This window comes from Oncorhynchus mykiss, chromosome 23, assembly GCF_057628025.1.
Source record: "Oncorhynchus mykiss isolate SJ-2025 chromosome 23, ASM5762802v1, whole genome shotgun sequence".
Classification (NCBI taxonomy): domain Eukaryota; kingdom Metazoa; phylum Chordata; class Actinopteri; order Salmoniformes; family Salmonidae; genus Oncorhynchus; species Oncorhynchus mykiss.
The window spans coordinates 48,276,253-48,290,268 of NC_143044.1; the positions used below are offsets into that span (position 1 = coordinate 48,276,253).

General features: G+C 43.2%; 1 protein-coding gene across 16 annotated transcripts in view; it reads right to left on the reverse strand.

Moving 5' to 3' along the window:
• Nucleotides 1-14,016, reverse strand: part of LOC110503010 (F-box only protein 11) — a 48,163-nt gene that overhangs the window by 22,963 nt on the left and 11,184 nt on the right. For 8 of the 16 annotated variants that reach the window (XR_016491160.1, XR_016491162.1, XR_016491161.1 and 5 more), the window contains exons 2-4: nt 2,106-2,236; nt 1,314-1,395; nt 876-1,017 (exon numbers count right to left, since the gene is read on the reverse strand). Coding sequence is in view for 8 of the 16 variants with exons in the window: in XM_036960873.2 (XP_036816768.1) it covers nt 876-1,017; nt 1,314-1,395; nt 2,106-2,236 (355 nt within the window). In the remaining 8 variants the exon portion in view is untranslated. Of the gene's footprint in view, nt 1-875; nt 1,021-1,313; nt 1,396-2,105; nt 2,237-4,973; nt 5,067-14,016 lie in introns of those variants that run through there. The other 8 variants (XR_005039276.2, XR_016491163.1, XM_036960872.2 and 5 more) reach the window with 2 other exon arrangements.

The following is a 14,016-nucleotide window of genomic DNA, read 5'->3' on the forward strand; positions in this document are numbered from 1 at the left end:
CAGCCAACCAACCGAGCAGACAGCCAGCCAACTAGCCGAGCAGACAGCCAACCAGCCGAGCAGACAGCCAACCAGCCGAGCAGACAGCCAACCAGCCGAGCAGACAGCCAACCAGCCGAGCAGACAGCCAACCAGCCGAGCAGACAGCCAACCAGCCGAGCAGACAGCCAACCAGCCGAGCAGACAGCCAACTAGCCAGCAAGGTAACTAGCCAACCAACCAAGCAGACAGCCAACCAACCAACCAACCAGCTGAGCAGACAGCCAACCAGCCGAGCAGACAGCCAAACAACCAACCGAGCAGACAGCCAACCAACCAACCGAGCAGACAGCCAACCAGCCGAGCAGGCAGCCAACCAGCCGAGCAGGCAGCCAACCAGCCAGCCAATCAGACAGACAGCCAACCAACCAGCCGAGCAGACAGCCAACCAATCAATCAAGCAGCCAAGCAGACAGCCAGCCGAGCAGACAGCCAGCCAACCAGCCGAGCAGACAGCCAGCCAACCATCCAGCCGAGCAGACAGCCAGCCAACCATCCAGCCGAGCAGACAGCCAGCCAGACAAGCAACCAACCAAGCAGAGAGCCAGCCAAGCAAGCAGACAACCAACCCAGTCAAAGCAGACAGCCAACCAACCCAGTCAAAGCAGACAGCCAACCAACCCAGTCAAAGCAGACAGCCAACCAACCCAGTCAAAGCAGACAGTCAACCAACCCAGTCAAAGCAGACAGTCAACCAACCCAGTCAAAGCAGACAGTCAACCAACCCAGTCAAAGCAGACAGTCAACCAACCCAGTCAAAGCAGACAGTCAACCAACCCAGTCAAAGCAGACAGCCAACCAACCCAGTCAAAGCAGACAGCCAACCAGCCACTCACCAGAGGATGGGGTCATTGGCCAGTTCGCTGAAGCGTTTGCAGACACATGCTGCGCGACACAGGTCCTGCTCCAGCAGGTAGGAGAAGATCTTCAGAACCACCTCGTCTGGCAGCTTCTCCTGGAGGTAGTGCTCTGCGGGAACTGCTAGTGATGAACACAACCAGAGGGAAACTTTATTAATGGAGGAGGTATTCACACATCCAAAATAATAACAGGAGATGGACAGAAACAAGTTCCAATACAGAGAGTAGGGGCATTTTCAACCTCCAATTCTCATAACATGTTATTCACCAAAACATTTGTCCTTGGTTTTACTGTAGTGTGTACGTCATTGTTGTCTTTTACAGACATTTGGAAGATTATCCTGGGATGGGCTGAAAGAGATTCTAATAAATGCAAATTAAACAAAAACATAATGTTAGAAAGTATTATTTTACCTGTTAAATCTTGAGACTTTCCTGACACTCTGGCACGCTTTGCCCGATGGCCAAAGTCTTCTGTGGCTGAAGTGGAAGCACCCTGCGTATAGAAAGAAAAATAGATTATTATAAGCCTTGACAGCTGGCACGTTTTGATGGAACAGACCATGGTCATCTGCTTAAAAACAACCATATTAATATTTCAGCATTGTTTTTAATGAATCAAGTTCTTCAATTAATCACCACCGCTAGCGAAATACTTATCAATTATGCAAAGAGGAAAGATGAATTATCAAATTCAGCCCATGGGTAAAAGGGAGCCTCATGCTTAAGAAGTCACCATTGTGGGTGGAATGCTGATATTGCTCACTAGTCTAGGTCAGAGTACAGCTTTTTGCTATATTTATTTATAACCAGCAGCACTCAGTCCAGGTTAGGTGAGCTGATCCATTTTCAGCAGGCAAACAAATAGATATGTAACGAGTAGAGCTGATATGATACATTATTCTATATGTCAGAGACGCGTCATGTTTATTCTACATAACAGATTTCTATCTGAACATTCCACAATGCTGTGGCTAGTTGAAGGTGCAGCAGAAGCCCCTTTTACCCAGGACCCTACCGAGGACACAGAATAACCTCTCGGTGACTCAGGCATGTAGCCACTTAAATATTGTGTGCCGTCTTTCCACATACATCACACATAGGGTCTGTCCAAAACGGCACCCTATACTGTATAGTGCACTACTGGTCAAACGTTCTTCACTAAATAGGGAGCCATTTGGAACACATCCCATGCTTATGCCTCACCTCCATGTTAGTCTTTGCTGGACACGCTGCTGTTCTCTTGGGTAGTAGAGACTTTCTTCGAAGTTGGTAAGGACTGTTCTGAGCTCCTGGACCGGATTCTTCTGCAACCATATCTGCAGGGACGTCCTCATCTGGAGAGGAAGAGAGGATAGTCAAAACAACACTATCTGCAGGGACGTCCTCATCTGGAGAGGAAGAGAGGATAGTCAAAACAACCCTATCTGCAGGGACGTCCTCATCTGGAGAGGAAGAGAGGATGGTCAAAACAACCCTATCTGCAGGGACGTCCTCATCTGGAGAGGAAGAGAGGATAGTCAAAACAACCCTATCTGCAGGGACGTCCTCATCTGGAGAGGAAGAGAGGATAGTCAAAACAACCCTATCTGCAGGGACGTCCTCATCTGGAGAGGAAGAGAGGATAGTCAAAACAACCCTATCTGCAGGGACGTCCTCATCTCATCTGGAGAGGAAGAGAGGATAGTCAAAACAACCCTATCGGCAGGGACATCCTCATCTGGAGAGGAAGAGAGGACAGCCAAAACAACCATATCTCAGTTTTCGATATTGCGACCAAAACATTGCTTTTGCAACCGTTTGACTTGGCAGTGCAACACACATTTTAAAAAATACAAAGGCAGGGGAATGCCCGTGTGCGTGTAGGGCATATGTCTACCGCTGTGTAGCCGTTAGCGATGTCAATGACAGCCTAACGTCTTCGGGTAGATGGAAATGCAACTAAAAGTTAACTACAAAGTAGCCTCTGCCTACCTGGCAGGTATTTGTATCAATCCAGTGGCCATTTGTTTTGAAGTGTGATACAGACATAGGTGGTAAATTGAATAACAATCACCTACTCCTATCTATACAGAAGTAAATAAAATCATTCAAAATAGGCTGACACCAGAAAGCATGCTTTGGCCACAGATGATCATTAGCTTCTTTTAAAAGAAAAAGCTATAAATGGGTTTTTTTCATCGCATAGCATGCAGTCGGAAGGACACACAATTTGGGTAGCACGCACGGCAAATACCAAAGATGATTGTTGAGTTGCGACCATCAATGAAAAGTAGAGACCCAGCCAGGCATTTCGCAATATGACATCATAGTTTGGAAAGCAAATGGCTATTACTGTAAAGAGAAGACAATGAAAAGACTAATCTGTATTTTATAGTTAGCAAAATTCTCTACTTAATTGATTGAACAGCATAAGTTCCCGCTAACGCAACTCTGGACCTCGAAGCCAATTCCATTGCATTTTTTCATTGCTCCCCTCTAATCAGGCACCAATTTAAGCCTGGAAAATCAGGTGTGTGCAAATCATTTTCAGGTAGAAAAGAAAACCAGCAGGCTCCAGACCTCGTAGGGTAAATTGAGTACCCTTGATATAGCCCATCTTATTGGCTCATATCCCCAGTGAGTGCGCATATTCACTATCATTGTTGGGTCAGTGGCACTTGAAAGTTTGCTTTTGGACCATCATTTCCTCCTCCAGGTTAGATGGATGTCACCTGGCTCACCTTCTCGTAGGCCTATTCTATGGATCAGACAACATTGTTTTTATTGATCTGTTTATCAGTGTCAGCAGAGTAGTCTACCCTGTAAAAAAGACCCTGCTACTGTCTCCAGTAAAATAAAGTAATAGAATTGCATGAAATGTGTTCATAAAAGGCCAAGAAGCGTATCTTATATAGCCTATAGGAGGAATGGGCAACTCCAGTCTTCGGGGGCCGGAGTGGTGCCACTTTTCTCCCCCATCCCTAGCAAACACAGCTGACTAAACTAATTGCTATCTAAACTGAAGACCACTATTACTTGGTCATTAGAGTCAGGTGTGTTAGCTGGAGCAAAAATGTGACACCAATCAGGCCACCGAGGACTGGAGTTGCCCATCCCAGGCCTATAGCCTAGCCTTACTCTATGCCACAATGCACTCAGCCATGCAGTCTTTTTTGCAAACAGTGATTGGGTTATTGTATTAGTCTAAATTATGAAGATCCGGAATAGTAGGCCATCTTATATAAGTCTGCAAATGCAATGATGCATGGAATGCTTTATCATAAAAGGTACATTTTTATGGTGAAAATTGGCTACAGAAACACAGCTACCCAAACAGTCTGGCACCACCTCAATTAAAGAGTAACTACACACCAGTGGAGGCTCCTCAGAGGAGAAAGGGGAGGACCATCTTCCTCAGTGAATTACATAAAAATAAAATACTTTAACCTCTCTAGGGTACGTGGGACGGTAGCGTCCCACCTCGTCAACTGCCAGTGAAACTGCAGGGCACCAAATTCAAAACAACAGAAATCCCATAATTAAAATTCCCGAAACATACATGTATTTTACACCATTTTAAATCCAGCCACAGTGTCCGATTTCAAAAAGGCTTTACGACGAAAGCAAACCAAACGATTATGTTAGGTGAGTGCCTATTCACAGAGTATTACAGCCATTTTTCCAACCAAAGAGAGGAGTCACAAAAAGCAGAAATATAGATGAAATTAATCACTAACCTGCGATGATCTTCATCATGTATGTTTTGTTCAGTAAAGTTCATATTTATATCCAAAATTTACATTGGCGCATTGTGGTCAGAAATGCATTGTCTCAAACAAACATCCGGTTTAAGTGCAGAGAGCCATGTAAAATGACAGAAATACTCATCATAAACATTGATAAACTATACAAGTGTTTTCATGGAAATATAGATAAACTTCTCCTTAATGCAACCACTGTGTCAGATTTCAAAAAGGCATTACGGCGAAAGCACACTGTGATTATGTTAGCTAGCCACAGAAACGCATACAGCCATTTTCCAACCAAGGAGTGGCACAAAAGTCAGAAATAGCATTAAAATTAATCACATACCTTTGATGATCTTCTACTGGTGGCACTCCCAGGTCTCCATGTTAGACAATAAATGTTTGTTTTGTTCGATAATGTCCCTCTTTATGAGCAAAAATCTCCTTTTTGTTTGCGCGTTTTGTCCAGTAATCCGAATGCAGAAGTTTTAAAAAAGTACAATAAAAGTTAGTAGAAACATGCCAAAAGATGTTTAAAATCAATCCTTCGGTTGTTTTTGTCATAAATAATCAATAATATTTCAACCAGACAAAAGCTTCGTAAATGGGAAAGGAGAAACAAGAAAGGCCTTTCAAAATAATAGTACTTCCTGGTCGGAATTTCCTCGGGTTTTCACCAGCCATATCAGTTCTGTTATACAGAACATCACAGACATTATTTTAACAGTTTTGGAAACTTGAGTGTCTATCAAAATCTACTAATTATATGCATATCCTATATTCTGGGACTGAGTAGCAGACAGTTTAATTTGGGCATGCTTTTCATTGAAAATTCCAAATGCTGCCCCCTACCCTAGTGAAGTTAACATTTGTTTTAAAGTTATCCTTATTAGATAAAACTATACTAAGGATAGTCACGTCATCAAATAATTTATTAAAAAGACACACTGTTTTGCAATGAAGGTCTATAGTAATCTCACCAGCACTCTGTGGGGTAGCACCATGGTGTAGCCGGAGGACAGGTACCTTCTCTCCTCCTCTGGGTACACTGACTTCAATACAAAACCTAAGAGGTTCTCACCCCCTTCCATAGACAAACAGTAATTATGACAACTTCCAGAGGACGTCCTCCAACCTATCAGAGCTCTTGCAGCACGAACTGACATTGTCCACCTAATCAAAGGAACAGATAATGAATCTAGTAAAGAAAGCAGAAGCTACAGCTAGCACTGCAGTGTATAAAATGTGGTGAGCAATTGACTCAGAGAAAGACAATAGTTGAACAGATCTGAACAAATTCATTTCTTCCAAAATTAAGGGAAAGAGCTATATGTGGTTGTATTATTATAATATTATTTTTTTACTTTCACTTTGCTAGCAAATGCAGCTACCTAGATTAGGATACTCAAACACCCGGCTCAAACCGAGTGGGATGCTATGTTAGCTAGCTGACTATCCAACACTGGACTTCTTCCAAGTCAGTTGGTTTTATTCATTTATTGCCACCGGGGCCAGCCAGTGTAACTGCTAAACTGCTTGCTGATTATACACTGTAGTGCATGATTGTAGCGGGTTTACTAACACGTTAGTCCTAGTAGTTCTAGTTGACTGACGTGACAACGATATGTTATATATTCTGTATGTAGAGGTTAACAGTTATGTTATATATGTTGTGTGTAGCTGTTAACGGTCTTGATACAATATGAAGGTTTGGGTTGGAAAAGTTTTTTCGCCTTGCCACAGGCAACTGATGTGTTGTGCACTGAGGTCCACAAGCGATGGGAAAAGGTGAGGAGAGCGAGTTGATGAATGCGAGAAGGAATTGTATACACACAATGAGCAGAGTGATTTGTGCTGTTTTTATGTGGCTGATTTGAAAGTGAACTTTGCGTGTGCTCAGGGATGTATTCATTCCGCCGAGTCGGTTGGAAAATGTTTCTTAACCGGAAGCACACAGAATGAAACATGAATGATAAACATACCTGAATTTGTCCAATAGAAACTGTTGGACTAACAATCACACCTTAGATCAGCTAGATGCAAGCAAGATTGTGCAAAGCAGGTATTGAATGTGTCACTGTCACCTTGATTACTAAAATTTCTTGACCATGGCACCCTGTAAAGTTTCATTCATAGGCTAGATTGTAGCAACCTAAAGATGGGTACAGGGAATATGAATGACAGTCAACCAATACGCTGTGATAGAAATAAGGTCATCCTCATGAAGTATTTTTATCATCGTCCCTCATCTAAAAACGCCACTGACTGCCACACACACTAAAAAAAGCCATAACAATGACATGATGATAGTAAACCATTCATAGTCAATTCAATACAACATTTTTCCTGTGACAATGTGTGAAGTAACCTTGTTTATAAAAGAGAACAGGTAAATAAGAGGACAAGGCTAGAATAAAAATTGAGGCTAGAGTCCTGAGAACTCTGCATAGGCTATGACTAGTAGAAATGCCAGACTATGGCTGCAATGCAGCGAGCCACATTTCCTTTGCACAGCTCCAAAATCTTTAACAGAGAGTTCAATAAGTCGGCCTGCTTCTCAGATCTCTATGACTGACAGCAGAGTATTTGGCCACATTCCATTCCTCTGCAGTCAAGCTAGGAGTCCCTGCTGTGGATCCATACATGAAGCAGTGAGTAATTTGACTTCCCTGCGCCTGATGGCACTTGACTTCCCATTCACAGCTTCATTAAATAGTACCCGCAAAACACCAGTCTCAACGTCAACAGTGAAGAGGCGACTCTGGGATGCTGGCCTTCTAGGCAGAATTCCTCTGTCCAGTGTCTGTGTTATTTTGCCCATCTTAATCTTTTCTTTTCTTTTCATTGGCCAGTCTGAGATATGGCTTTTTCTTTGCAACTCTGCCTAGAAGGCCAGCATCCCAGAGTCACCTCTTCACTTCAAAAGGGTTTTCTAACAATCAATTAGCCTTTTAAAATGATAAACATGGATTAGCTATCACAACGTTCAATTGGAACACTGGAGTGATGGTTGTTGATAATGGGCATCTGTACGCCTATGTAGATATTCCATTATTATTATTATTTTTTTTTTAACTGTACATTCAAAAATACAAAATATGCATGTGCAAATATCTGAATAAAATGGATGTTTTACCATCTGGCTTCATTCACACAGACCAGTGATCACAATGCTAGCAGCCTACCTATTTATGCTACCTAACAAAAGTAACCAATAGAAAATATCACTTGCATGGTTTATTACTTGCAATGGTGACTTTCATGAATCTGTCTGGGTGAAACCATTGGCTACCATGAACCCCCCCTTCGATTTCTCATAGGACATGCACTGCCAACTGAACGTGACCCAGTCTATTGAGAATCAACAGTTGTGCTGAACAGAGCAGGTGATAGAACCCAGGGGACCAGGATAGCATGACCAGAGACACATAGATGGTGATGTGTGCTGATCATAGAATTACTAGAAGGGGGGAAAAAAAAGCCTTCTCACAACTTGGAAAGATTTATAGTAAGTGGAAAGAAGCATTGTTCTTGTTTGGAACAATCTGTTGACTGCATTTGACCTAATGGAACAGCATGGAAACTTCTCGTGAATATAACAGTGAGGAAGAACCACTGCTCGAGTGACAGGGGGCGGGGCTTGGTGTTCTGGGAAGCAAACTACACAAATTACACATGGCTGAGAGGCCTTTCAGAATATTGCATGCCACAGACTAAATATACTTAGATCAGTTACAAAGATCTCCCTAGAGGGTAGCGTTCAACAAAACCATCCTCTATCCTATCATGTATTTGCAAGCATTTGCAAGCAGCAGCTTCATGACCAGGGCATAAAATTGTCGGGTAGGATTTAGGTATTGACGGGTAAGAATGTCTACTTCACCAGCCACGTTGGCATTCGCATTTGTGAATAGTCAAGTATGGGCATATGTGCGAGTTGCGATTTCTAGCAGAAAAACGCTAAAGTAGCTGTTTTCAAAGTATTTCTGCTGTTTTGTTTCATAGCTGCTTATAGCACAAATAAATACATATCCCACATTCCACCTTGCGCAGCAACAGCTTTGCACAACAGCAAAGCTATTAACATACTGAGTGAAACGTTGATAGATTCATTTTTGGAGGCGCTGGCACAGACAAACATTGGTCTAATTTACTTAAGTCAGCAAAGTGTCATTGTTATGGCTGTTTTTTGTGCATGTTTCTTGGCTATTTACATTGTTTTGTTTATTGTTAGTTTGAATGTGCTGCTTCCACTGATGGCGAAGAGAAGCTGTCAACTACTAAGTCACATTCTCACACACCTCGTGGCCACATTACCACGGTAACCTCCCGCCCTTAAAGGAGCTGCTGAACATTTTTTTCTCATCTGATATTTGGGTTAAAATAACAAATGAAATTGAGCAATACGCCACAGTACTTCTTACTAATAAATTTCTTGTTCTGGAAACAATGCAAAGAATGGTCATCAGTTTATGTAATTATGGGGGGGGGGGGGGGGGTATTTTGGCTGGTTAACAATCTGAGTGGCTGATAGATTTTTTCATCTGCCTGCCACCATGGTTGAATACAACAAAAAGTTAATTTAGGCCCTGTTCATGACTATTGAACTCTGAGAAGGGATCAGATTCCAGGCTTGACGAACAGGAGCAGGCCGATCAGCAATAAAGAGTTGAGTTGTTTGGGGGCGTAGGCTAATGGCAACGGGAAAAAAATCAAGAACAGCAATGATTCCAGACCAGTCCTTCCCACTACTAAACTTCTAATCCGTGACCTTCACTAGGTCCAAAGACCATTACATCATCAAAACCACATCATAGTTTCAGAGGCAGCAGGTCAGAATTTCACCGGAAAAAGCCACGTCTTTGGCCTGGAAGACATGGTACAAACAATTCACAACATGACAATGATAATAGCCTGAACGGTCAGTTGTACAAACAAGATATGGCAAATCAGCTGGCTTAGTGAACTAGGCTACCCCTCAGGGCATCAGGGTCAGAACGTCTATGTATGTGTCACACAGACAGACCCTGTGAAACCTTCCCTGTCAGTTTGTTTCAAGCCTAACCATAGACACACAAAGGCTACATCACATGATAGGCCTATCAAGAGGCATATAGATAGATATATATGGCTCTGGGCCAATATACACTGTGGCAAGTTTATTAGGTACACCCGTTCAAGAAAATGGTTTGCTCCTACAGACAGTCACGAGGCTGTAGTTTGCTACATAAAGCAGGCAGACAGGAATTGAGGCATTCAGTTACTGTGTAGATTGAAAGTAAGAATGGGCAAAACGAGTGACGACTGAGCGTGGTATTATCCTCGGTGCCAGGCACCAGTAACTCAGAAACGGCCTCCTGGGCTTTCCACGCATGACAGTGTCTAGGCTTTACCGAGAATGGTGCGACAAACAAACAAACATCCAGTCAGCAGCGCGGTAGGGCAAAACAGCTTGTTGATGAGAGATATCAAAGGAGAATGGCAAGGATCATGCAAGCTAACAGGTGGGCCTCAAACAGGCGAATAACGGCGTGCAGAACGGCATCTCGGAGCACAACTCATTAGTCCTCGTCATGGATGAGCTATTACAGCCGACAACCACCCTGGCTCCACTCCAATCAGATAAAAACAAGAAGCAGCAGCTCCAGTGGGCACGCGATCACACCACTGGACAATTGAGTGGAAAAACAGCACCTGGTCCGACTTAGCGTAAGTAGCATGAGGCCATAGTCCCATCCTACCTGGTGTCAAAGGTGTAATGGTGTGGGGCAAGTTTCTGGCAGATGTTAGGTCCCTTGATACCATTGGAGCAATGTTTCCATGCCCCAGAGAATTCAGGCTGTTCTGTAGACAAAGGAAGCCCCCGACCCATTACTAGAGGGGTGTACCTGAAACTGAGCATGCACACATACACACACATACACATACATATATATATATATATATATATGAGACAGTCTGCTGTTTCCTGAGGGAATGAATCCTATGACAAAAGTTGGGAGAGATACAACAGATTAAAGTTCAGCCTTCTAGCAATGTTGCACAGAGCCTTCTAGTGTCTATCATAGTGCAAAGCGTATAGGCGTATGCACAGCAGTGTTCTACAGGGTCGCGTTAACGCACAATTCTTTGTTTTCTCAAAGAAGAAAGATAAACTGCTTAAGAACTAAAATGCTTATTATTGTAATTTCTAGTCGGCATCAGAATAATTGTGCTTCAGTTGCACTTCTTCACTTGGATGAGAATTCACGAACTGGCATTCTATCAGCATTGTGTAGCATACTTTTGTCTGGTAAAATGCAAGATTAACTTAAATAAAAACATTAGGAAATGTAGCTGGCTACATTCTATGATTAACATTAGAAATATGATGGCCATGCATCATTTGCAAAAAAATACCTTGCTTTTTCATTGTACGCTCATTTACTTGTGTGGCTGCTAGTCAAATAATGTTGCACTTCTGTTGTCATCTGATGAAAATTAAGTTATTTTCTGCCAAATGTGTTGCACTAATACATTTTCTGTTGAGGAAAGCTATAGTTGCACGCAGGGCCTAAAATTGACACCCGCCACCTGCGGGTAGATTTTGGCATTCGCAGATAAGATGTCTATTTCACCAGCTCTTTGGCGGGTGGTCAGGATGCCACAGAGTGAGCACTTCACTTGTATTCGTTAATAAAAATAGTCACGTATATTGGAGCATTTATTTTACAAAGTATTTCTGCCATTTTGTTTCATAGCTGGTAAATGAATCGTGCAAAGTCAAAGAACTATGAATCCTATCCCACTTCGAGCTGCAACACTGCCTGGTTCGGGCCTGTGCACAAGTGAAGAGCGTAGTTAAAGATTTGTTTTTAGAAGCGCTCTGCACAGGCATAAAAGTTGGTCTAATTTACATAGTTTTGTTCATGAGCTAGGTTGTTTTTCAACGTTTGAGTTTCAACTGCTAGGAAAGAGAAGACAACGCAGCTATTAGACAATCTCACAGGCACAAGACTTGAGTTGCATTACCATGGTAACCTATCCCTACAGTGAAGCATGACAGTGGCAGCATCATGCTGTGGGGATGTGTTTCAGCAGCAGGGACTGGGAGACTAGTCAGGATCGAGGGAAAGATTAACAGAGCAAAGTTCAGAGATCCTTGGTCAAACCCTGCTCCAGAGCGCTCAGGAACTCCTACTGGGACAAAGGTTCACCTTCCAACAGGACGACCCTAAGCACCCAGTCAAGACAACGCAGGAGTGGCTTGGGGACAGGTCTCTGAATGCCCTCGAGTGGCCAAGCCAGACCCTAAACTTGAACCCCATCGAACATCTCTGGAGAGGCCTGACAATAGCTGTGCAGCGACGCTCCCCATCCAAACTGAGAGCTTGAGAGGATATGCAGAGAAGAACGGGAGAAACTCCCCAAATACGGGTGTTCCGAGCTTGTGGCATCATACCCACGAAGACTCAAGGCTGTAATCACTGCCAAAGGTGCTTCAACAAAGTACTGAGTAAAGGGTCTGAATACTGATGAAAATGCACTGTATATGGATGACATAAAGCCAGGCACATTTAACAGTTAGGCTATTGATTTATAGACCTAATCAAGTTGGGGTTTGCTCGATCCTCAATTTTCTTATACAACTAGGCTAAGCCCTAGTCGCACAGGACTAGTAATACTAGAGAATGTTGGTTATGTAATTATTACCCCATAATTCCGTTATTCCAGAGGATGACTCGGACGTGATTAGTTTTTTCCCAAACTGCCCCCTGTAATTCCTTCTTTTTTTGTCAATTGAGCCAAGGCGATAACTGGGCTACATTGATCATTAGAGCTTGGTTCCCAAGTTTCTAAACCGTACCAAACCATCTTTGGATAGTGTCAACAAAATATTTGAACTGAGGAAGTATAATCATAATCACCCTAACCAGCAGCATACCAGCCGGCATACCACCGCTGGCTTACTTCTGAAGCTAAGCAGGGTTGTTCCTGGATGGGAGACCAGATGCTGCTGGAAGTGGTGTTGGAGGGCCAGTAGGAGGCACTCTTTCCTCTGGTCTAAGAAAAACATATTCCAATGCCCCAGGGCAGTGATTGGGGACACTGCCCTGTGTAGGGTGCCGTCTTTCGGATGGGACCTTAAACGGGTGTCCTGACTCTCTGAGGTCATTAAAGATCCCATGGCACTTATCGTAAGAGTAGGGGTGTTAACCCCGGTGTCCTGGCTAAATTCCCAATCTGGCCCTCAAACCATTACGGTCACCTAATAATCCCCAGTTTACAATTGGCTCATTCATCCCTCTCCTCTCCCCTGTAACTATTCCCCAGGTCGTTACTGCAAATGAGAACATGTTCTCAGTCACCTTACCTGGTAAAATAACAGATTGATTAAAAAAGAATCATTAGGATATTTTAGACATCCGCAGTAGACGTCCTAAATGCCCCCCAGCCTTCAGATGTGAGCTAAACAGTGCACTTGCACTTAAAATTAGTTTTAAGGCTGTGGATGCGAAAGTGAACTTTCCATTTCAAAATATTTAGGCAGTTGTATACTGCTTTGTGATATATTTACAGCAAGGGTTACATTAAATATGCACAATATTTTTTACTGATCCATTTGCCAATATTCAATTAATACACACAAAACATATGAACAAAAGCATTCACTGTGAAAGTTGATACATGTAGGCCTTCATATTTAGGCTATGTATCCAATCAGTTCGTTTTCTTGCTCAAACCACGAGCAACACCTGTCAAACTCAGACATTTATCTCAAAATACAGGGATGTTGATTCGCATGGGACTGGTATTATCAGAGGACCTTGGAGTTTGCCAAGAACCATTTGATTATTCTGGCTGGATTTGTAACTCTTCTGCAAAGTACATATGATTGATATGGCAGATTCGGACGGGACAAAAATTACGGTTGTGGTGTCTTGTGCCAATAAAACTAATCCCGTCAGAATAGGGCTTAAGGCAAATACTTTTTCCTCGTCTCTGCTGCTGCTGCCTCCGCTGCAATAAAATACAGTACTGTGCAGCCGTCTTCATCGACCTTGCCAAGGCTTTCGACTCTGTCAATCACCATATTCTTATCGGCAGACTCAGTAGCCTCGGTTTTTCTGATGACTGCCTTGCCTGGTTCACCAACTACTTTGCAGACAGAGTACAGTGTGCCAAATCGGAGGGCATGATGCCCGGTCCTCTGGCAGTCTCTATGGGGGTGCCACAGGGTTCAAATCTCAGGCTGACTCTTTTCTCTGTATATATCAATGATGCAGCTCTTGCTGCGGGCGATTCCCTGATCCACCTCTACGCAGACGACACCATTCTGTATACTTCCGGCCCGTCCTTGGACACTGTGCCATCTAACCTCCAAACGAGCTTCAATGCCATACAACACT